Raw genomic sequence first — 26,674 nt, 5'->3', positions numbered from 1 at the left:
AGATCTTTAAATGGAGACGCTAATGTGAAAGTTGGGTGGGGGACACATGTTTTGTACAGTCAAATTATAAGAGCAGTATTGACTTCACAATCACATTATGACATTAGGGGGATTTAGATGTAGTGGAGCATAGTGCCCAGGAGACAAGAGTCAGGCTGGTTCCTCAATGGAAAACTACAGAGTTAGGTACATTTAAGACTTTAAGAACTTTTTTTAAGAATATGGAAATAACTTATACTGTACATTCTTATTACACTGCAAAAAAAGGGTCTTAAAAAGTCTTAATTTGCTCTTCCACAAATGAAGGCCTATAAAAAAAAAGTCTTAAATTATAGGGATAAAAATGAAGAAGCCTTAACTTGAAAAAAGTCATAAAATGATGGCATTGACTGTTGCATGCACTGCAAAAAGTGAATATATTCCTAAGTATTTGTGCTAAGATTCTTAAATCAAGATACATTTACTTAAGAAACAAAAATGAAATGAGTTTATGATTTAAATATCTGCCAATTAAGTCAACTTAATTCAAACCACATTAACAGATATTTGTTATCATTTTAAGCATAAACTTTATATAACGCTAAACATAAGTTATATGTTCCAAACTGAGGTCATGTGACCTTGTTATTTTGCATGTTATATCATCAAGTTTTAAAATCAAAAGAGTCATGAAAGACTCAAGAGTTGAAAATCATGGCTGTGATTAATTCAACATACTGGAAATGTAAAGTTAAGTTGCACACTGCATTGTGGGATACTGCATATTTTGGTAAATGTAGGACATTATCCGGGTATTTTAGGCATATAAAAATGTGCATACTGTATACAATACACGTATACACTGCAGCAACATAAAGAGTATTTGCATAACCTAAATGAGCACATATCTGCATAATTCATGGCATGTTGTGCTGTACGGCAGTGTTATTGCCTTTCATAGGTACACCTGCATTGAAGCGTAGAATAAACTTTCCATGCAATAACAATTACAGTTGTCAAAGCACTAATCAAATGTGTGTCTCTTTACGCCCTGAGCGCTTTTCCATTAGCACTGCATTATTTTTACTCTCTATCAGCACCGAGTGAACTGAGAGATGAACAATAGAGAGACATTTGGAGTGTGCAATGTGCAAGTAAGAAGTGTCATACCTGTACAGGAGTGAGATCAGCAGGGTCTTCGTCTTCTCCATCTTCATGATTGTCCTCAATCTCCTCCATCACCTCAGCTTTGGCCTCTGCCACCAGCTCTCTCAGCGGACGGTTGGTCTTTACTGAACTCACGAAAGGATGCTGAAACACAGAACATACGTGGAAAGATTATTCTGAGTTCTTCATAACAGTACAAACTCCAAAATTATTCAACTGCGCATAACAATAACATGCACACGTTCACCCAAAAATATATCCCATAATAGCACCCATAATTTTGTCATCATTTACTCACCCTCCAAACGTGTTGTTTTTTTCCAAACCTGAATGAGTTTCTTTCTTCTGTTGAATGTTGGTAATCAAACAGTTGACGGTAGCCATTGACTTCCATAGTAGGAAAAAAATACTATGGAAGTCAATGGTTTCCGTCAACTGTCTGGTTACCAACATTCTTCAAAATATCTTCTTTTGAGTTCAACAGAAGAAAGAAATTCACAACATGAGGATGATTAAATTATGACAAAATTCCTGTTTTTGGTGCACTATTCCTTTAAGAAGCATGCACATTAAACTATATGAGCCTGAGAATAGAAATTGTGAGATTAAAGGTGCCCTAGAATCAAAAATTGATTTTATATTGGCATAGTTGAATAACAAGAGTTCAGTACATGGAAATGACATACATTGAGTTTCAAACCCCATTGCTTCCTCCTCCTTATATAAATCTCATTTGTTTAAAAGACTTCCGGAAAACACGCGGATCTCTGGATCGGTGCACAGACAAGGTAAGCAAGCAAGAACAACAGCGAAAAATGGCAGATGGACTGACATGATTCATGATAACATGATACTTTTAGTGATAATTGTAAATTGTCATTCTAAATGTTTCATTAGCATGTTGCTAATGTACTGTTAAATGTGGTTAAAGTTACCATCGTTTCTTACTGTATTCACGGAGACAAGAGCCGTCGCTATTTTCATTTTTAAACACTTGCAGTCTGTATAATTCATAAACAACTTCATTCTTTATAAATCTCTCCAACAGTGTAGCATTAGCCGTTAGCCACGGAGCATAGCCTCAAACTCATACAGAATCAAACGTAACCATCTAAATAAATACTTTACTCACATAATTCGAAGCATGCATACAGCATGCATGACGAACATCTTGTAAAGATCCATTTGAGGGGTATATTAGCTTTGTGAACTTTGTAAATGCACTGTAATATAGTCGACAGCTCGTGTGGCAGGGAGCAGGCGAATTAAAGGGGCGGCGCGCTGCCAAAATCAGTGTATAGTTAATGATGCCCCAAAATAGGCAGTTAAAAAAATTTATAAAAAAAAAAAATCTATAGGGTATTTTGAGCTGAAACTTCAAAGACACATTCAGGGGACACATTCAGCAAGTATTTATATCTGAAATTTGGCCATTCGGTTTGAAAGCTGATTTGAAAATAATTATCACATTCTAATTTGTAGTTCAGGCATCCTTCAGAAAACTCTTTTGTCAGCAAAACCCCTGAGATTCGTTAATATGTTATAATTTAACAAGTTTTAACATGCCATTTTTGTGTGTGTCCCTTTAAATGCAAATGAGCTGCTGCTCCAGAAGAGGGCGGAGCTTTAACAGCTCAACAACAACAAAGCTGGAGAATCTCACGCAGCTAAAATGAGGATTGTCAGTAACGTTTATAACTTTTAGAATAAAACTGGACGTTTCTGAATGGTTAGTGGATAAATTGATGTAGTTGCTGTGGAGTTGATTCAACTCATCCACTAGCATTTGCCGTCATGTTCATCTTTTGTGTTGAATTGACCCTCGTTTGTGAAGCAGCCCGGTGTAAAATGACGGCATGACAACAACACTCGACTACAACAACACTTCCTCTTCTCTAAAGCAGCCCAACATGGCCCCGCCCCCTTTGTTGCACGTTCCCGGGGGTGGGGTTTATGTAAATTTTAGAATTAGTGATGTCACAAACCCGGGAAGCTCGATGTAGTCCCTACCAGCCATTTGTTGTAGTTCTTAAAAAGCGATTTCTGAAAAAGAAAATATCTCCCTTTGCATTGAACTTTGAGGTCATTACTTTGCAGATGTTTTATATGCTCAAACAGCAACATTACGCACTAACTAAAGTTAAAAAAGTGAAATCATAATCAACCACCCCTTTAAATGATTTGAATGCATTCCGTGTCATGCATTAAAATCGTTTAATGCAGAGCTAGCTGTGGATTATCTCTTATATTTAGTCAAATATTTGTGGTTTGGACTGAAATGCCAGTCATTGAACTCTCACATTGTTGTGGTACTTGTCTAAGCACTTGAAATACTCCTGCAATCAGCAAAAATGGCAGTTCATTAAAACAAAAAATGTTCTTCAGAGAGTCTGGGGTTCAATTAGTAGATCAGCGGAGTTAGATGCTGAGGACTTGAGCTGACCTGTGAAAGCACCAGTGTAATGGAGAGAAACGCTGCTCTCATCTATTATTCAGCTGAGTTGCACCTTGTTTAATTGAAGTGTCCCAGCTGCCGAGCGTATGTGAGGGGGAGTCAAGCGTTAAAAACATGCAGCCAGCAATATCAATTACTCTCACCGATGACCGCAACTTACTGACAGTCAAGAAAAAAAATGACAGCTAATGAAGAAAGACTGCAGCGGTTGTATGAGAGGTTAGAAACAGAGCATCCTAATTCATAGTTCATAAAAAATCGTATGTCAATGCTTGGATAGTAGCTAAGATACAGGAACACTATATGCACAAAATGAGTAGGGCTTGGGTTAGATTCCAAGGAATTTAAAATCAAATGCAACACTTTTTTTAAGACCTGCACAAATAAAAAGAAAACTGTGTCCATACAGAACAAACCCATCTAATCTCAAAAATAAATCATGGATCTCAGACTCTAACATGAACAGGGTAAATGTAAGTTATGTTTTATGTAATATATAAATATATTTACTATCAATACATACAAATTAGAGGGTCGATATTGAATTTTGCTTATGCGATAAAGATATTTTATGACCTTAAATTAATCAAGCTGAATTTAAGACATTTTAAGACTTTTGAGAAACTGCAGGGAGTCTGTTTTGTGTCTGAACATACATATAATGCCCAAAAATGACTACGATGCAGTTCGATTTCAGGTATTTTAAGGTCTCTTGACCTGCACCTTGGTTTGGATGACCGTTTCAAACTACAGACTAGCCGATAAAGACTTTGACTTTGCAGTAATGTCTGCCACTCAGGATAAAACAGTGATATATGAACTTAGCATACAACGCAGGATAGGATGTTCTGCATATCAGTGTTACCTTCTTCACCTTCATCAACCACCTGGTCTTTCAGGTTGCTTTGTATGCAGCAGAGCATTAAATTAATATGTAATATGAAACACCCAGAAGCGAGAGTGATATCAGAAGAGAAGAGTGAGGTTACTTTATATTCAGTGGCAGAGAAAGACCAGCCGCAAATTAATTGTAATTTTATCAAGGAATTACAAACATTTTATTAAATGTTATAATAATAAATATTGGTGTTTCATATTACATATATTTGAAAGTAAATCGCCCAGTGAGCGAAAAGCTGTTCAGTGATGTGCGAGTTGTGACATGATCCATCTGTCATTGACTTGAATCGCATACAATATGATTTAAACTACTGTGTTGCAGTTTCTAATTAAATTACGGGCAAAGAGCGTTTGGCGAGTGTCCATTTTTGAAGCAAGTTCTGGATTATTCTGGACTTTTTCAACACAGCACATCTACTGTACATGTTCTTCATTTTGTAAAATCCTTAACTGTTCAGTTCCTTTTTTCTGATGGGGTGGAGGTGGTGAAATATCCTAAAGGAAGAGTGCAAATTGCTGTAATTCCCTTTATCAAGTGGGACAGGAAGCGACAAAATCCTTGATAAGACTTTCTGCTGTGGTTTCCTTCACGCATGTGCATTTGAACATACCGTCTTGAAATGCCTTTACGCTAAGCTTCACAGGACTATAATATACTGTATGTGGATTTATGACAAGTTTAAGTGTGAAATTCCTTACTTCTAGAAGCTGAGCAGCCGTTGGCCTCGTCTCAGGGTTTCTGTCCAATGCTTTTTTCAGGAAATCGTTAAATTCCATTGACCTAAAATATACAAAACACTTCAACATTCGCCCCAAGAGGGGTATACACTCTCTTAATGTGTAATGATGATACTGCGATAATATAACATTCGATGGCCATTCCTTTTTAACATTCAGGCATATTCTAGAAATGTCAAAAGCTATAAATCTAACAAAAAAGCCACAACTATTCTCAGAGAACAGCCCATCTTTGGAATGAATGTTATACTAATGAAGTCGTGACTAAAATATTGGGCGGTCACTCCCATGCCCCCTGGATTTGTGGCTTACCACTTGGCAGGCTGCTCCAGGGTGGGCGGCTCAGACTTGGCAATTTTTAGCAGGACCCTCATGGGGTTCAGCTCATGGTGGGGCGGCTCTATCTGAGCTAGCTCTATCAGCGTGATGCCCAGTGACCAGATGTCAGCTTTATAGTCGTATGGAGCGTCCTTCATGGTCTCACACATCACAACCTCTGGAGCCATCCTGAAAATATCAGAGCAGGTACATCAGGAATGATCCACAGTAGAGCCAGTGAAAGGTTTCAAAAACATTCTCAGTAAGGATTAGTTTACTTCAGAATTAAAATTTTCTGATCATTTACTCACCCCCATGTCATCCAAGATGTTTACATCTTTCTTTCTTCAGTCCAAAAGAAATTAAGGTTTTTGAGGAAAACATTCCAGGATTTTTCTCCATATAGTGGACTTCACTGGGGTTCAACGGGTTGAAGGTCCAAATGTCAGTTTCAGTGCAGCTTCAAAGAGCTCTACATGATCCCAGACGAGGAATAAGAGTCTAATCTAGAGAAACGATCTGTCATTTTCTAAAAAAAATAAAAATTGTATACTTTATAACCACAAATGCTCATCTTGCACTGCTCTGTGATGCGCCACGCATTACGTAATCATGTTGGAAAGGTCACACGTGACATAACAGGAAGTACCGCGGTATTGTGAAAAACTCCATCTCATCTTCAAAATTGTCCGACATCTTTGCTTTGAAGACACTGGATCGTTACTTCCTCATACGTCACACTAGACCTTTCCAACGTGCTTTTGTAATGCGTGGCGCATCGCAGAGCAGTGCAAGATGATCAATTGTGGTTAAAAAGTATATACATTTTTATTTATTTTTACAAAATGTCCGATGGTTTCTCTAGATAAGACTCTTATTCCTCGTCTGGGATCATGTAGAGCTCTTTGAAGCTGCACTGAAACTGACATTTGGACCTTCAACCCGTTGAACCCCAGTGAAGTCCACTATATGGAGAAAAATCCTGGAATGTTTTCCTCAGAAACCTTCATTTCTTTTCCACTGAAAATGAAAGGCATGAACATCTTGGATGACATGGAGGAGAGTAAATTATCAAGAAATGTACATTTTTAAGTGACCTAATACTTTAAATGACAGCATATATTTAGCCAGTGACTAAAAGAATTTACTACAATCCATTGATAAAACTGATAAAGTTTGTTCATGAGTCAGATAAGGCGGCGTTAATATCAACTAGCTCCTGTGTGTACTCAAAGGAAGGTCAAAGGTAGGACAGACATTTCATATCAGAACTTTGAAACTGAACTCTAGTTAATGATTGCTTTAAGGTCCTGTGGGGTATGACAAGACCTCTATTAGCATATTTATATTACCTTACACAAACTCACAAAACCTGTAATTATTCATTGTAATTATGTTTAATATAATTATACATTGTAGTGATTCACTGAAAGGTAGACATCCAAAGACACTGGCCTGAAAATTAATGTTTTGTTTTGGCCATACTGAAGGGCCGGAATCATTGACTGAAACAATTTATTTAGATGGCTTCTATGATGGCACGTTTTGAATTTGTCAGAAGCTACTGGGGGTGTAATGATTCTAGGTAAAAAATTCTAACCGTACCGTTCTCCACCCACGGTTCGGCATGCACTTGCACATTCAAGAGCAAGAAAATGCAAAAGAGAATTTGAGAGAGGTTTTTTTTTTTTTTTTTTTTTTTGTATCTTTGCACTCTTTTGTATCGTTGCTTGTAGTATATTTTTGTTCTTATTTTCTTTATTTTTATTCGACAGTAGTCACCTGAACATGTACCGAACCATACCGAAACAGTGACCCTAAAACTGCGATAAAAACCAAACCTTTTTTTTCAAACGCAATGAAATAGTTTTTGACTGATTCCAATACAGTGTTTACATGAACGCTAAATAAAGTGATCGGGTTGATGTGTCTGGAGTCATGTGACTGACCGCAAATGAATCTTAAAAAGGAGATTTGATCAATCTTAAAGGTGCCCTAGAATCAAAAATTGAATTTATCTTGGCATAGTTGAACAACAAGAGTTCAGTACATGGAAATGACATACAGTGAATCTCAAACTCCATTGTTTCCTCGTTCTTATATAAATTTCATTTGTTTAAAAGACCTCCGAAGAGCAGGTGAATCTCAACATAACACCGGCTGTTACGTAACAGTCGGGATCATTAATATGTATGACCCCAATATTTGCATATGCCAGCCCATGTTCAAGCCATTAGACAAGGGCAGTCAGTATTAACGTCTGGATCTGTGCACAGCTGAATCATCAGACTAGGTAAGCAAGCAAGAACAACAGTGAAAAATGGCAGATGGAGCAATAATAACTGACATGATCCATGATAACATGATATTTTTAGTGATATTTGTAAATTGTCTTTCTAAATGTTTCGTTAGCATGTTGCTAATGTACTGTTAAATGTGGTTAAAGTTACCATTGTTTATTACTGTATTCACAGAGACGAGCCATTACTATTTTCATTTTTTTAAACACTTGCAGTCTGTATAATTCATAAACACAACTTCATTCTTTATAAATCTCTCCAACAGTGTGTAATGTTAGCTTTAGCCACGGAGCACTATCAAACTCATTCAGAATCAAATGTAAACATCCAAATAAATACTTTACTCACATGATCTGATGCATGCATGAAGTATGCATGATGAACATCTTGTAAAGATCCATTTGAGGGTTAGATTAGCTGTGTGAACTTTGTTTATGCACTGTATTAAAGTCGAGAGCTCGGGGGCGGGGAGTGCGAGGATTTAAAGGGGCAGCAGCCTGAATCGGTGCATAGTTAATGATGCCCCAAAATAGGCAGTTAAAGTTAATTAAAAAAAAATCTATGGGGTATTTTGAGCTGAAACTTCACTGACACATTCAGGCGACACCTTAGATTTATATTACATATTGTGAAATAATGTTCTAGGGCACATTTAAGCAGCATAAACTGCATTTGCCCAATATGTTTTTGCCCAAAGTGATAAAACAGTGAATTTTTAGCACTTACCAATATGGAGTCCCAATGAAAGAGTCTCGCCTTTGGAGAGTTTTGGTATTTTTTGCAGAAACTCCAAAATCCGCTGTAACAAAAAAAAACAAAAAAAAACAAAAAAAAAAAAATTAAGAGTTGTTGAATTACACAAAGATTTCAAAATTGCCACATTACAACCTCTAAAACTCTTGACGTCAATGTTGTTGAATTGTGCTGCTTAATGTTTTTGTGGAAGCTGTGATATATGGCAAATGCATGGATTGGATACATATTTATGTGTCAGCTATAACAGATGACTTGTGTGGAGCACAATCTGATGTTTGGAGGACCAGCATCTCTATCACATGAGCATGTTTAAAGTTTCTCTCTCAGGAAGTGTTAAAGGTCAGATACTCTAGTATCTCTTGGCCTGGCATTCTGGGGTACCATTAACCAACACATTCGGTTACATGTTCAGCAGCATTCAGAGGAAATAATTCTCTCATTGAATTGCTCAATCCAATGAGACTTGAGTAGAGAAGTGTAATGAAATATTATAAGTCAGCTCTTGGCAAACCGTGGTACTTTACAACACAACCTACAAAAAAACAATGCAGGGTTTCAGGGAAATTTAGATTGTGTGTGCGTGTGTGTGTGTTCAAGGGTGTGAGAGAGGTCAAAAGAATTAGTAAGAGATCTTTTGTGATTTAATAGCACAGACACAAGAAACTACCCTCAACCAAAGGTCACACTTCAGCTCCGTTACAAAACCTAGTGAGCTGCCTAACTAGACAGCATTTTAAGGCATTACAGATGCAAATGCTGTTAAAGACAGGCAGCAGTAATATATATATATATATATATATATATATATATACACACACACATACATATACATATACATACACACACTGATGAGCCAAAACATTATGACCAGTCATAGGTGAAATGAATATCGTTGATCATCTCCTAACAAGGCTCCTAACAATCAGTTCTTGTAATCAAGGTGTTGGATGTAGGAGAAATGAGCAGGAATATCTGAGATCTGAGTGTCTTTGACAATGGCCAAATTGTTATGTCAAGGCGACTGGGTCAGATTATCTCTGAAACGGCAAGGCTTGTGGGTTTCTTCAGCAGTGCTGAGAATTAACCAACAGTGATCCGAGGAGGGATCGGGTGTTGGGTGCCCAAGGCTCATCGATACATGAGGGCAATGAAGGCTATCCTGTCTGGTCTGAGCCAAGAGAAGGTCTACTGTGGCACACAAAATGTCACTGATGTGTTACAACCCCTGCCCACCATCAAAAGTGCCTACAATGGGCACATGAGCATCATAACTGGATCATGGATCAGTGGAAGATGGTTGCCTGGTCCAATGAGTCCCGTTTTCTTTTACATCATGTGGACGGCTGTGTACGTGTGTGAACAAGTGATGGCACTGGAAAATGTTCTGCTTGGAAACCCTGGGTCTGGCAAATTTAACACGTCCCATCTACACAATGATTGATGCAGACCAGGTACACCCCTTCATGACAATGGTGTTTCCTGGTGGAAGTGGCTTCTGTTGCGAAAGGCTATTTACTTGAAGATTGTTTGGAAAGGTGCTTATCGTGTGTGGGTTCTTTTCATCATGCTTTTTTCCCCTTTCTTGTCTCTTCGCTGTAACTGCTCACAGGTGGAGCTGAATTATGGATGGATCTGATTGGTGACGGGAGTGACTGCAGCTGTATTTAAACCTCCAGGATGATGGAAACATCGGTTTCCCGCTCTCATGACTTCCTCTGTATTAGTTTCTACTGCTTAATAAATGATTTTGTGAGACATCGGTATACGAGACATTTGTCGCAACCTGTTAAGTGCACTACTAAGTTGTGATTTATTATTGTTCCGTTCGACTTCTCTCTTCCTGACCATTGTTTGGAGCATGGTAGGGAGGTGGGTGCCTGATTGTTTTGTTAGTTTTCTCCTGTTTATGTTCGCAGGGATGGGAGTTTTTGTATTTTCTTTGTAATCTGATTTCCAGGTTAGTTTGTAAATGTTAGTTTTGCTTCTTGTTATTTGTTTTGGCTTTTACCCCTCCCAAAGTTTATGTTGCTCTTTATTCTTGTTTAATGAATTCATTTTTCCTTGCACTATAAAAGTGTTCTGTTGTTGTAAAGTTCTGGGAGTGAGAGCGGGGACTCCAGGGATCCTTTTAATAGGATCCCTGTTAATTGTTACGGAGAGTTTCATTCTTTTTGCGTAGGGGTTTAACCAATTCATAACACCTCTTTCAGCAGGATAATGCTCCTGCCACACTGCACACATTGTTCAGGAATGGTTTGAGGAACATGATGAAGAGTTCAAGGTGTTGTCCTGGCCTCCAAACTCCCCAAATCTCAATCCAATTAAGCATATATGCTGGACCAACAAGTTCAATCTTCGGTGGCTATATATACACCGATATATACCTATGCCTATAGAAAAATCATCATGCCCCTTTGAAATAGTTACTTTATTTGTCGTACAGCCTGAAATCAAAACCCAATCCAAAAAAAAAAACACTTTTCCAGCTTATGTAGTGTACTTATTTCAAGTAATGAAAGAAAAACCAACAGTTCTGAAAAATAATAAACTGAAAAATTAGAATAACAGGGCTGGAAAAGTCATCAGTCCCCTGATTTAATACTTCATAGAGCCATCTTTTGCTTTAATAACAGCCATTAATCTTTTTGGATATGTCTGTACTAGCTTTGCACACCTAGATTGGGGAATATTTGCCCATTCGTTCTTGTAGAATTGCTCAAGTTCAGTCAAATTCCATAGTGAGTGGCAATGGACTGCTCTCTTAAGTCCATCCACAGATTTTCTATGGGATTTAAGTCAGGGCTCTGTCATGGCCATTCAAGGACATTCAACTTCCTATCCTTAAGCCATTGAGATGTTCTTTTAGTGGTATGATTAGGATCATTGTTGTGTTGGAAGGTGAATGACCTGCCCATCTTCAGCTGTCCTTGGCAGCATCCATTTTCCCTTCAATCCTGAGCAATTGCCCAGTCCCCCGCTGAAGAGAAACACCCCCACAACATAATGCTGCCACCACCATGCTCCACAGTAGCTTTATGGTGTGTTTTTGGTGGTGTGCTATGTATGCTTTTCACCAAACATAGCGCTTGGAGTTCAGTCCAAAAAGGTCAATTTTGGTCTCATCAGACCATAGCACCTTCCAGTCTTCTAGGTGTTTTTGCATAGTGCAAATGGAACTGAGTGTGGCACTTTTTGTTTCTTTCTTTCAGCGCTATGTTTGTTTGACATCTCTTCACTGATGATGTGTTTACTGGCACGAGGGCCAGACAATCCACCAGTTCCCCATGGACAAATTCAAGTCCCGTCCTACATTCTTTTCTTGTTCAAGAAGTGTACGTCACAATAGTAAAAAAAGACTACCTGACTTTAAACTGCTGCTTACTGAAATCTGATAGTCTGACAGTTCATATACAAACCTAGCTTGATGTCTCCATCCAGTGTGAGGAGAATGTTTCCAGCCTTCAGGTCTCTGTGGATGATCTTCATGCTGTGGAGGTACACAAGAGCCTCCAACATCTGTTTACAGATCACCCGGATCTGAGGTTCTTGAAGACCCCTGTCCAACTCTAAAGACACAAACAAACACCAAACTCTTCAGATCAGAGGACCAAGTGAGTGAATCACATAATGTCAAAAAATCAAAAATAGAAATTGTTAATATAATATATAATATAATATAATATAATATAATATAATATAATATAATATAATATAATATAATATAATATAATATAATATAATATAATATAATATAATATAATATAATATAATATAATATAAATACAGCGTGATCTCTTTATAATCTATAAAACTATGAACTATGAGTGACCTTGACTGACTCGTTCATAAAACATCTAAAATAATGCAATATCCTGTTTAAACTGCTGTAAAAAGGGAGTTAACCTACTTACCCATGCGCTAATGACCAAGATCATCAAAAGGAAGCTGCAGGGGGCTTTTATAAAAATAAGAACATGAGAGGAAGAAGTATGAGATATAGGTCTTACCTAACATGGTGGCATCGACTGCACCTCCAGCACAAAACTCGATCATTATCTGTGGGGGGAAATAAGGTTCAACTTAAGAGGGTTTTGTACAGGAGAGAGATTTCTGGGAAATTCAGACGCAGGAGAACTCAGTGGAGTTGACAAAGACTCATTTCACGTAAACAGGAAAAGGTGGCGTAGTGTAAGAGAAAACACTGGACGTTCCCGGTTATTCAGATCACAGAACAATGCCAGATTGATCCAGTTTATTCAAGATTACCTGGACCGGAGTTTTTTGAGGAATGGACTTCATGACTCTTTTATGCTTAAAGCCACCTGACAATTCTTATTTGTTATGGAATACTTCAGTATTTTTACTGCTCTGATGATGTGTTTACTGACGCAAGGGTGGGGCAACCTGTCACTCACATGAGATCCACCAATAGCAAACCACAACCATCCAATCAATTAACCATGGACAAAATCAAGCCCCGCCCTACATTTGTTCTTGTCTGAGAAGCAGTTTCACTTGGATATACGTCACAATAGGGAAGAAAAAAGTCTATCACAACATCCGTTTCATACTGACTTAAATATTTTATAGTTTCAGAATAAATATAATAATAAGTCAATTAACAGATTCTTGATTATATTGCTTTTTACAAAATGTCCCAACTTTTCTTGATTTGGGGTTGTATATAATACTACTACTACCAATAATAATAATAATAATAATAATAATACACAATAATAAACTAAATAAATAAATAATAAATGCTGATTTTTCCCATCATGATTTTTAAATTATCCTGCTCTAAATATCTGACTTGTCAGATATGCAAACATTGTCCTGAGATTATGACGATCTGGGTGAAATATAGTTGGCATAAAGATTAAACTGCATGAACAGTTTGTGAAAGGTAATCATTTACTTTGTGTCTTAGCCAGACACGATTCAACAAGCTTCCAGCGAGAAGAAATGTGTTTGTTCTGCACGTGACAAAATCACAACCAATCAGAACATGTCTGAACGTACCAATCTGATGTTTAATATACAGTTATGTAGAGCAGAATTTTGGACTGTGGGCTGCAGAAATGACAACTTAACGGGGGGAAAATGCAAGCAAGCAAGTCACTATATGGAAATTGAGCAATTCTGAGTCACTGGTCTATCAGATCTGTGCATGAATTTCCACACTATGCTGATGATTTTAGTTATTATTCCTCTATTTTAAAACATTTACAGATGTTTTATCTGTTGTTTTTTATCTTTATTACACATTGTTTTTCATAAGATGAGGAAATTGTTGCTGCATTCTGATTCATTCAGTTCTTAAAGGTGCCATAGAATGGAAAATTGAATTTATCTTGAATTTATTTAATTGAATATCAAGAGTTCAGTACATGGAAATAACATACAGTGACTTTCAAACTCCATTGTTTCCTCCTTCTTATGTAAATTTGACTTGTTTAAAAGACCTCCGAAGAACAGGCGAATCTCAACATAACACCGATGTTACGTAACAGTCGGGATCATTAATATGTACGCCCCCAATATTTGCATATTCCAGCCCATGTTCAAGGCATTAGACAAGGGCAGCCAGTATTAACGTCTGGATCTGTGCACAGCTGAATCATCAGACTAGGTAAGCAAGCAAGAACAACAGCGAAAAATGGCAGATGGAGCGATAATAACTGACATGATCCATGATAACATGATATTTTTAGTGATATTTGTAAATTGTCTTTCTAAATGTTTCATGAGCATGTTGCTAATGTACTGTTAAATGTGGTTAAAGTTACCATCGTTTCTTACTGTATTCACGGAGACAAGTCTGTCGTTATTTTCATTATTAAACACTTACAGTCTGTATAATTCATAAACACAACTTCATTCTTTATAAATCTCTCCAACAGTGTGTAATGTTAGCTTTAGCCCGTTAGCCACAGAGCACTATCAAACTCATTCAGAATCAAATGTAAACATCCAAATAAACACTGTACTTATGCAATTAGACATGTTGCATGAGGAACACTTTGTGAAGATCCATTTTGAGGGTTATATTAGCTGTGTGAACTTTGTTTATGCTGTTTAAGGCAGTCGTGAGCTCGGGGCGGGGAGCGCGAGGATTTAAAGGTGAAGCAGCCTGAATTGGCGCATATTTAATGATGCCCCAAAATAGGCAGTTAAAAAAATTAATAAAACAAAATCTATGGGGTATTTTGTGCTGAAACTTCACAGACACATTCAGGGGACACCTTAGACCAGGGGTAGGCAAGTTCGGTCCTAGGGAGCCACTGTCCTGCTGAGTTTAGCTCCAACCTTAATCAAACACACCTGAACAAGCTAATCAAGCTCTTCAGGATTACTAAGGCTATAGGCAGCTGAAGGTTTGCAGGACAGTGGCTCTCTAGGACCGAACTTGTCTACCCCTGCCTTAGACTTATATTACATCTTTTGAAAATGCGTTCTACAGCACCTTTAAATTTACCATGAAATCAGAAGATGCACAACTGATCGCTGAAAAAAAAAAACATGTATTTGTAAAAATTCACAAAAATGAAACACCTTTTTGGTGGTTTTCAACAGGTTCAACACAACACTGATCTGAACTGCTTCTAGAGGTCATCTGATATAATTAATCAATATTAACCAGCCTCAAGCTAAATATATGTTAGGTAGTTAGGCCCAATATTAATTCTGTATCATAAAATCATATATCATAAAAACTGAAATGCTATGATGTGACTAATAATGCCATCACGTGTGTTCAAATAAGAAACCATATTTTGGGAAATAGTATGTCTGTGCGTGTAGCAAAGCTATTTATTATTCGTCACTGTGATGAGTTCACAATACAAAGAAACAGTAATATGTTTTGAATGATAACCATCTTCAGCGTATCATTTTGTTTTTGCAGTCAAAGCATGTTCTTGAATCACTAGAAATGGAAATAGTTTTGTCTAGATTAATGGGGTAACTGTCTTTCTGTTTAAGATTAGCCAAGAAAACCTACTTTTGGCATTGCTCACCAAAACAATAACTGACCAAGAAGATCTTCACATACAGTAATTTGTCGGTCACTGACATTAGTTTGCAGGTTTGCACATTTTTCAAATGATAAATGCCAAAAAAAGTTCCTAAATGTCACTAAAAATGTCATAAAAAACGACAGAAACTGACAGAGAAAAGGAGAGTCAATCAGATGATAGATCTTGATATGATCCTGACCTACTTTAAGATGAGTCCTCATGCGTCACAGTTTTGACATGTTAAAAGGAAATTCGCCCAAAAACATACTGTGCCATCATATAATGTCGTTCCAAACCTATATTACTTTTTTACTTGTGTAGAAGGTAAAAGGAGATGTTTATGCTGCTCTCTGTCCATACATTGAATGAAAAATTACAAGGCCCAATAGTCCATATGACTTATGTTTAACATATTTCAAATCTTCTGAAGTCATATGATAACACTGTATGATGAACATGACTGATTTGTCACTGTAAAATTCTTTAAATTCATATGGGTTTGGAACGACACGATTAATGATTACAGCATTTTTCATTTTTGGGTGAACTACTCCTTTAGGAATGTGCATCATTAGACACATTCTTGAACCAGAACAGCAGAGTTTTTGATGTCTTATCGATACTGAGCCAAAACTGCAAAAGTATTGAAAGTGATTTGTTCATGGAAATACTGTCCTGCCAAAGCAAAGCTCACCGCCCTCACGGGTCGACCCAAGTGGACTGGTAAACACAAGTGTGTATATTTAGTGATGGAGGCGATAACACAGTGACACAACATTTCATGACTGCCTCCAAGATACATAAACCGCATACCAAAGCGAAGAGACATGGCGACAGCCTAACAAACCAATGTATTATCTAATAAAACTGCTATTTTCTGTGATGGTCAGCAATTTCATCCCTGAATCCCTCTGCTTGTATTTATACAATCAGACAGACATGCAAACAAACTCAAGAGGGACATTGCACTATTATACCTTTAGTTACACTTACTGGTGGTTGGTTGCCAGGGCATTGCTATGTGTGCTTATTAGGGTGTTCTGGTTAGTTGCTATGTGGTTATTAATTGGTATAGGTCGCCAATGCCCACCCCTTACCAGACACAACAAAACTCTGTATCTTGTTCTTCCAGCCGCGACGTCAAAGTATGACAATGATAATCTCAGGTACTAATTACATTCTTTTAGCATTAAATAAAGCATATAATGTGAGTTTGAATATCAGTTTGCCATACTGAAAACAATAATGGATAATTCACCTCAGATGTTGAAAATAAATGAAAGGAAACAAACTTTCAAACTGTGGACTCATTCTGAACAAACAAGTGTATTCTCTGAAAAAGACTGTTTCAGTCACTCTGTATCAGGGGCGTTTCCTCCGAGGAGGCACAGTGCCTCCTCAAAAAAAAGAGGATGAGAAAATAATCCATATTACATATAAAACATCACAAATATTACAAATCATGACATTAAAAAGAGCGCAAGTCACTCTAATTTCTTAAGGAACACTGCCCAACAGCGACACCCGCAGGTAAAGTTGCAGCAGGAGTCATGCCTCCCTTTGCTCTCATAGAAAACCATAGAAAATCATCAGACCCCCAGCATGCGGTCGGTTTTGTGGGGGGTAATTGAGAATGAATGGGGAAAGTCACGTGAGAGGAGGCAATGTCTCCATCGCGCTATGATTGGATGTATTTGGTTATGATTGGATATGATTGGTTTGTGCGATAAATCCCGCCTCTCGTTGACGTGCGCGGATCGCGTCAGTTTGAATGAACAAATGATGGCGTCAATGGGAAGACTAATTGAAAAGTAAGTAAACAGATCACCCAGTGAGATATCACTGCTTTATGTCACGTCAAAATCAAACTTGAAATGGACTGAAAACATGATGACTGCGGGGTTTTTTAGTGCAATCAGCTTGGTGAAATTAAAAATACAATTCGTGTCTGTGACAGACGGTGATTACGGAGCATGACTGATGATCCAAAATAGCCTAAGTTGACTATTAAAAGGAAAAACATCAATACACAAATAAAATATATTGTTTATTATTGCCTTTATTATTATTTTGGAATGAATGTAGAAATGCTTAAAACACTAACCTGATGAGATTGACTTGGTTTTGATTAATAGAACATTTATTACAATACATTGTTAATGTAAAATTACAAAATAGAATTGTATTTGGTTCCTTTTTTTAATGTAATGTAAAGTAGTATTCATTTAACAAGGAAGATGTGTCAATGTTAAGAGTAATGCATGAATTTACATTAATTCATAAATACTGTAAATAAAAATGTGCCTCATTTCAGAACAACGCTGCACGCCACTGCTCTGTATGTATTTTTAATAACATTAAAATGGTGTAATATTTACAAGTTTGATTATGTACCTTGCCAGTGCATTGCACTTGCAGAGAGACTCCACCCACACACTTCTGATTGGCTTCGATTTTCATAGTCATAGAGCTTCCACAAGAACTAATGAGGTTCAATCTCATGTGTCAAGCAGGTTCGATTGACCTTCTGTTTATAAAAGTTTAAATGTGAATAACAGCCTAAATTCAATCTGTTTATCATATAAAGTGATCGTGTCTCTTCAGAAAATTTGGACTAAACCACTCAATTCATATGGATTAGTTTTACAATCTCTTTATGAACTTTTAGAAGCAACAAAGTGGTAGTTGTGTAGACTGTCAATGGAGATACATAAATTTCTCGATTTCTTTAAACTATCATCATTTGTGTTGCAAAGATGAACGAAAATCTTATGGGTTTGGAACGACATGAAGGTGCATAAATGATGGCAGAATTTTTAAATAGCTTATCATTATATAATATATAGTAGTGCTTGCCTTAGAGACATGAATCTGTGCTCACCATAAACAACAGCAGATTATGAGGCTGACGTCACTAAACAAGTTCTCCTGTCATGTGATCCAGCTATTATATAATTGTTATATGACAGGACCGGCTATCCCTCCAGGGTGTTGGACAGATGGATAAATGTTGAATCACAGCAAACAGTAGACACAAAACAAACCTCACTTTCAGCATATTCATTACTAAACACACGCAATGCCAACACTGTCCAATGAGTCAGTGGCCCGACAGATAATCCAGGCGTTTCCGAACAATAGACCCATGACTCTGTGTTTACAGAGGGAATGGGCAGGAAGTGCATATCCAACATTGCAGCTATTATTACAAGATCCAGAAAAAATAGTCACTAGGTAGCATAGAAGCAATGGTAACTTAAGATTTGATTATTTTGTGGGTCAATGACAAATAAGCATAGAACCAAAAAAAAAAAAAAAAATTCATGTCGGTTTTGAGGTGAAAACCTTGAATATGTCAACGTTCATATCTTCAATTTTATCTTAAATACATTTATGTAGACTTGTTTTTAAATCTATACAGCTATGGAAAAAATTAAGAGACCACTCCAAGTTCAGAAATCATTGTTAAGTGGTCTCTTAATTTTTTCCATAGCTGTATATTTAGAGTAATGTATTTTTAAATAAAATAATTTTTTTTTTTTTTTTTTCATATGGGGTATCTTGAATTTATTTTAATTTTTTTTAAGTGTTAGGTGTTCATGAGGTTATTCAATTTGAAATATGAATGTGAAGTAACAGTGCCATATCACTGAAAATGTCAAATTATCTAATTATTCGATATTTTAAAGTGACCTTTCAACCTTGGCATAAAGTCATATACAGAAGAGGATTAGGGCCAAGCAATAATAAAAAAATAAAACCATCTCATTTAAAGTTGTTAAATTTAAAGAAAAAACTTGTTAAATTACAAGACAAAAGTCGATAAAATGTTGAGAATAAAGTCATTAAATTATGAGAATAAAGTCATTAAATTACGAGAAAAAGTCTCTAAATTATGAGAACAAATTCGTAATTTAACGTATTTGTTCTCGTAATTTAACGACTTTTTCCTCATAATTTAATGAGTTTATTCTCAACATTTTATCTAGACTTTTTTCTCGAAATTTAACTATATTTTTCCTCATAATTTAACGAATTTGTTCTCGTAATTTAACGGCTTTTTTCTTGTAATTTAATGACTTTATTCTAAACATTTTATCTCGACTTTTTTCTCAAAATTTAACGAATTTGTTCTCGTAATTTAATGAGTTTATTCTCAACATTTTATCTTGACCTTTTTCTCGAAATTTAATGAGTTATTTTTCGTAATTTAACAAGTTTATTCTCAACATTTTATTTAAACTTTTTTCTCGAAATTTAACAAGTTTTTTTCTCGAAATTTAACAACTTTAATCTCAAGATGGTTTTATTTGTTTTATTATTGCTTGGCCCTAATCCTCTTCTGTCATATCATATCTCCTGTTTTGTTTTGTTTTGTTTTTGTTGTTGTTTTGTTTCGTTTTTTGGCACGACAACAAAAAAAATTGCTTCCTGCATTTTAGTTGCACATGCAGCTTTGAAGGTTTTTCAAATATGAAAAATATTTTAAAACACAACTGCTCCACTTCCTGTTCTTACACTACCTTGACATTTTTCACTTTATTACTCACAAAACAAAATCAATTTTAATTCACTAATTAAAATCAATAGAAAAGGTGTATCCAAGTCATTGCCTGTAAGAAATCCAAAGTTCAAAAACAGTTAAAAAACCAGTCACCGTGAGTTTAGCATCTACGTCCACGTTACTTTCTTACTGAAATTTCTGAAATGTTCTAGATGACATACGGCAATGCCTGCAGGTACAGGAAGGCAGAACAACCAGTCAGACCACAAGAACAAAGTCAGATTGTGAGAGTCTGAGCAAACGCGTGCACCGGTGAGATTCCTCGAGCGCCTACGCACATATCTCATGCAAATGCGACAAGAGGTTAAACAAACAGAAACGATTGAGGATTCAATGAGACAATTCCACAACACTGTTAACAGATGCGGGAGTCAAAAATGACTGACTCTGGACACGTGCCCTGAACCCTATTCAACCTGCTTAATAATTAATTGTGATGATTATCACTTTCACCTCACGGGCACAGAGCTCCACGCTTACCTTTATTCTTAAGTAATGCACAACAGATGGCTAAAACGACTTCATTTGAGTTCTTGGTAGAGAGATGAGGCACGATCACAATCATGAATTTTCCATGATGCTCCAGAATGAAATATTTTGATGTAGCATGCTGACAACTGTATTGAAACTTTACATCCACCTGCCTACTATTTTTAATAATATGTGAAATAACTTGTAGTTTACAACAATACAATATGTTAAACAGATCACTGAATGGACATTTTGTTCATTTTATCTACTCATTTTGTCTACTATTTTTGTCTTCTCATATTGTTTACTCATGGGGCTTAAAAGACAACTAACATTCAGAAATATTATCAATTTGACACTATCAGATAAGAATGAACTGAGCTGAATGACTCACAGTTTTTCAGCTGAAACTAAATGAAACAATTGCAACATTGACAGTTATTGAACTAAACTGAATCAACAATTGAGCTGAAACACTGACTGAAGTTCAGATTATAGCCCATTTAATTCCTCATAGTGCATAGAGTCTTCAAATAATACAACAATCCTATATTGTTGACCTTCGCTGAGATGTTAGACATAACATGACTTCCTCTGATTGTTGAGGCACATTGTATTGAAGCAGAGAAGAGTATGTGATGGCGATAAAAAGAGGATAAGAGAAGATTATGTTGCAGACGGAGAGACAGCAGTCTTGAGCTGTCATCCTTTATCCGGCTGCTTAATTGGATCTTAGAAGCGACAGTTTACAAGAGTTCAGAAAACCCCACAGCTGACATGTGGTGATCGAGACGGTGACATACACACGTGAGTCCGGGCAGAGATATGGCACGTTTGACCCCTGACGGATGAGGGCAGAGATCTTCACACACCTGTTTCATGTTCAGATGGCTGCTGACTGCCACATACTTCAACAACAACTCAGCAGATAAATGATAGGTGGTACAGTAGGTCATGTGTGTATATTTTTATGTTAAAATATTCCACTTTAATATGCAGAGACATTATTTTCTTAAAACAGTCATTGTTTTTGCAATTCTGTTTCTGAATCTAATGGTGCAAAAATTACACAATTCAGATTAAGAAGAGGTACTACAAGTATAAATGAGAGCGGGATGCACCGATCATGATTTTTTATGGCCTATTCAGATTGCCGATTTTTTTTTTTTACAAACAAATGGGCCGAAACCTATGGAAGCTTGTTTCTGCCACCGAATAAAACAGAAGTGCAAGATATAAACTCGCAATTCTGACTTCATTTCATGCAATAAATTGCGAGTTTATATTTCGCACATTTTGACTTTTTTCTCACAATTGCGAGTTATAAAGTCCAGTTTCTGAGGGAAAAAAAAAGTTTATTTCACGCAATTATTACTGTATAACTCAGAATTGCGACTTTTTAATCATGCCATTCTGACTTCATAACTTGCAAGAAAAAGGTCAGAATTGTGAGATAAGTCACAATCACCTTTTTTATTTTTAATTCAGTGGCGGAAACAAGCTTCCATAGACACTGGTACCGGTTGCTGATTTGTTTTTTTGTGTTTAAGCAACTTACTTGTTTATTTTCTCTATACAGGCCAAAATGGCCTTAAACAACACCAACAACAACAAAAATATCAATTTGAACCTTTACATTTTATAAGTCCCGCCTTCTAAATAAAAGAGCAAATCACAAGTTGGTAAAATCATTGTGTCACTGCAGCTGGCTTCTGAAGCTCTTTTTTATTTCATTTGTTTTGCATAATTTCAAGATTTAAAGCAAAAACAGGCTTTAGCTTTGTGAAATTATGCTACATAAGACACCTGCACAAAACAAAAACAGCAGCCAGACTGAATGAAAATGCAAATTCACTCTCTGTCAGTAATTAGCGCTTGTGGAACAGCATTGATATATCGTGTCTTTGGTTTCCGCTGTACACAAAGCAGTGCTGCACTTATAAACACTACTTTATATATACTTTTCTGAAAACAGTCAGTTCCCTTAAAGGGGACTCCTCTGTAATGCTATTTCATGCATTCTGACTTATTTACACTGTTAAAGAGTTGCATTCTGCATTTGTCACTTTGTTTTTAGACCACGAAATCAACAATGTCACCAAAGAAGTGTGTTTTTGGTTGTGAGGGAAAGATAACCTTCCATAGATAATGTGATGGTGTATTGTGTGTGTTTAAATGCATTTGTTTAGCTGACCATTGATAGGCTGCAGATGATTGCTATGCAAAAGCTGCACATGCTCGTCACTCTTTAGCTCCGCTCACACGGCACGCCTCCAGGCGCTTGGCTGTTTTCGGAAAGACTCGGTACAGCGTATGTATCTTTTATAAGATGTGTTCAGCAATATGAAGGATGCTACACTATTCTATAAGTACTCAAGATTAACATGAGATTGGAAACTGTGTGTGATACCCCCCCTTTAAGAGATGCATTCATATAAGCCCTCAACCATAATTCAATTTTTATGTTTTTCTTCCAAAATTTTGAGCATCGTGGACAGTGAGCTTGCTGTGCCTGGTACAGTATTTTCTGCGCTCTCCTTTTTTGCATCCGTCTTCAGCGTGCCCCATCTGGCCTCTGTTAACGTCCTGTTTATAGACTTTGTAATATTTCCACACAAATGACATTTTGGTAAATGACAGCAATGCAGTTTTTTGTGCAAGTCCAGAATAGATATCGGCCAAAATAGACCTAAAAACTGGCTAGTTGCCAATTGTGTGTTTGGAGCAAAAACCAGCCACTTTTGATTGATTACCGGTAGACTGGTGCATCTCTAAAATAAGATTTGAACAATTCTGATTGAAATCAAATTTTCATTACAGGTTTAATAAATTTGCATTTGAATTTACAATGATTTGCATCACTTGAAGGGCCATTTCTGGTTACCGCTGATCATATTTTATTGCTTTATTGCTGATTATGAAGAACTCGAGCACAAGGATTGACACAATAAAATGGAAATAGAGGTGGAGATAGGATGGTGGTAACAGTATGAGATGTTCACGCTCCTTCCAAATTTTCAATTTGAACAGCTGTGACAATCTCTGTGGGATTTATACCACTTTGATGCAATATGCGAAAAATTAAGACCTGATTTGCATATTTAAAAGGTTCAAATATGATTGTTTTGAAGTGCATTTGAAGTTTAATTTGGAAAGATCCTATTTACCTGTAATACATTCCCATCAGAGAAAAAGTGCTTTTGAGACTATAAATGAGAATCACAACTGTGGGAATGTGTTTTTGTGGTGTTAATATGAAAATGTGACCACATTAGAAATCCCCTGTGCTTCTTACACATAAATACTGTTCAAAATGCCTGACGCATGTATTATTGCACATGCTATTTTGCATACTATTAAAAAGTAGGCAGGTGGCTGTACAGTTTCCATTCCATGTCAGCAAACCAAACATCAACATCTTTCATTCTAAAGCATGAAGGAAAATCCTTGATCACAGCTCATCCCTCCACCGGCACTTGGATAAAGTCCTTTAGCCATCTGTTTCGCATTGCTTACATCCAAATGTAAACGAATAAATGGCCTAAATGCTTGAGGTCTGTAGACAGTCTGGTGCTTTCAGTTCTGCATCTGTATCACCAGATTTGGCAAAGACAATTTGACACACTCAAGTCAAAAAGAACAAGTGCTTGTTATGTTTGACAACAAGTGTGCAGCAAAACCCCACACACATTCCCATCTGAATGTTTTTCATCGAGAGATTTGTCGACCAGATGCCTCGTCCACACCCAAATATGTTCGTCTATGACACATCTTAGGATTGCCCAGAAAGCTATGCCACACGCCTCTTTATTTAGTATGAGAAACAGCAAATGTAACATACGCCAATGCTATTTATAAACTTTCTATTACAAATCTATTATACGTGCAGCTTTAAAACAATGAATGAATAGACAGAGCGCTGCAGGGATGATGTAGTTTTGTAAGCCAACCCAGAAGTTAGAATCACCCAGATTCCCTCAACAAAAACCCAATAGGACTTCTGGATTATTGAAGTGGTGAACTCTGTGACCAATAAAAGTTTATGTTTTTTACACATTTTAACTGTCATGATAATCTTTACAAATGAATGTCAGATGTAAATAGCTAAACTTTGGCTATATACGACCTATAGTTTGCAAAAGTGCAGATATAAACACAAGATGGCTATGAAAGTGGATTAGTTGAGTAGATGAGTTATATATATATATATATATATATATATATATATATATATATATATATATATAAAAGAATAAAGACCTTATTTCAGGTATTTAACCAAAAACCCATTGACTTTTTTGGCCTACAGAAACATTATTCCTGTAGCACTCTATTGAAAAGGAAGCAAAAAAAGATATCCATCTATATATTTCCCAACATAAACTATATACACAACCACAAAAGGTACAACTTGGTAGGTAGGTAAAAACTTGTTTTTTCTTTCTTTCTTTCTGCTTTCTTGTTCCCAAGGCAAAAAAAAAAAAAAAAAAAAAGTCTGATTGCTTAGAAGTAAAGAATAAAGTAACAACACAGAACACACCTCTTTTCAACAAGTCATACAAGAATTTGGGTATCATTCATGCCCATAGCCAAGTTACGTTTCGTTTTTAGGATTAGAGTAGCTTGTTCAAAAGGAAGTCTTATTCAAACATCTTGAGACCTGGAGACACACATCTTCCAGACAAGTAAATTTACCTTCACACTGAGGAATTCAAGCAATGCTTTAAACGGCTCCTCATGAAAACTTGCTTTTACAGGCAGTTACCTTAACAGCATGTCGTCTATGGCCAACAGTCCACCATAATCACCCACATTTACTCATCAACTCCTACTTAGTTTTTAGCTAAACTTGTCCAACCCTGATGAACAACATGAACTATGGTGATTATCAAATTATTAACATACAGACAACAAAACAAAAACAGCCACTTAATTATTGCTGTACTCTTTCTTCAGTCCAAAAGAAAAGAAGGTTTTTGAGGAAAACATTCCAGGATTTTTCTCCATATAGTGGACTTCACTGGGGTTCAACGGGTTGAAGGTTTCAGTGCAGCTTCAAAGAGCTCTACATGATCCCAGACGAGGAATAAGAGTCTAACTTAGAGAAACCATCGGACATTTTCTATATATATTTTTTAACCACAAATGCTCATCTTGCACTGCTCTGCGATGTGCCACGCATTACATAATCACGTTGGAAAGGTCATGTGTGACGTAGGCATAGGTACCGATCCAGTGTCTACAAAGTGAACGTGCAGAGACTAAGTCAAATGGCCTTTACAAAAAAAGGTAAAACAACAAAGCTGCACTGAAACTGACATTTGGACCTTCAACCTGTTGAACCCCAGTGAAGTCCACTATATGGAGAATAATCCTGGAATGTTTTCCTCAAAAACCTTCATTTCTTTTGGACTGAAGAAAGAAGGACATGAACATCTTGGATGACATGGGGGAGAGAAAATTATCAGGAAATTTTATTTCTGAAGTGAACTAATCCTTTAAGAATGTGATGTTTAATATGTAATCCAATAATGCTTTGTGTAAAATCAATTTAAATTTTATTTAAGATATATTTAAAAAATGAAAATTATATAGCCAATATATATGTTTCACATTCTTTCTGGGAAAAGAAAGTATCACTACAACTTCTGAAAGTGATCAGCAGCGTTTTAGCTTTACATAAAAAGTAATGTCACAAATCTTTATATTACAAAAATATGTAATATAAGTCTAAGGTGTCCCCTGAATGTGTCTGTGAAGTTTCAGCTCAAAATACCCCATAGATTTTTTTTTAAATTAATTTTTTTAACTGCCTATTTTGGGGCATAATTAGAAATGAGCCGATTCAGGGTGTGTGGCCCTTTAAATCTCATGCTCCACGCCCCAAGAGCTCGCGCTTGCCTTAAACAACATAAAAAAAAAAAGTTAAAACAGCTAATATAACCCTCAAAATGGATCTTTACAAAGTGTTTGTCATGCAGCATGTCTAAAAGTACAGTGTTTATTT

General features: G+C 36.5%; 1 protein-coding gene across 1 annotated transcript in view; it reads right to left on the bottom strand.

Moving 5' to 3' along the window:
* Positions 1-26,674, bottom strand: part of stk10 (serine/threonine kinase 10) — a 67,521-nt gene that overhangs the window by 24,815 nt on the left and 16,032 nt on the right. The window contains exons 3-8 of the mRNA XM_067376377.1: positions 12,621-12,669; positions 12,030-12,179; positions 8,584-8,656; positions 5,552-5,746; positions 5,201-5,282; positions 1,150-1,290 (exon numbers count right to left, since the gene is read on the bottom strand). Coding sequence (XP_067232478.1) covers positions 1,150-1,290; positions 5,201-5,282; positions 5,552-5,746; positions 8,584-8,656; positions 12,030-12,179; positions 12,621-12,669 — 690 coding nt within the window. The remainder of the gene's footprint in view (positions 1-1,149; positions 1,291-5,200; positions 5,283-5,551; positions 5,747-8,583; positions 8,657-12,029; positions 12,180-12,620; positions 12,670-26,674) is intronic.

Source organism: Chanodichthys erythropterus, chromosome 22 (assembly GCF_024489055.1).
Source record: "Chanodichthys erythropterus isolate Z2021 chromosome 22, ASM2448905v1, whole genome shotgun sequence".
Lineage (NCBI taxonomy): Eukaryota > Metazoa > Chordata > Actinopteri > Cypriniformes > Xenocyprididae > Chanodichthys > Chanodichthys erythropterus.
Note: the sequence above shows the minus strand (reverse complement) of the source record. Positions and strands in the feature narration are given on the sequence as shown.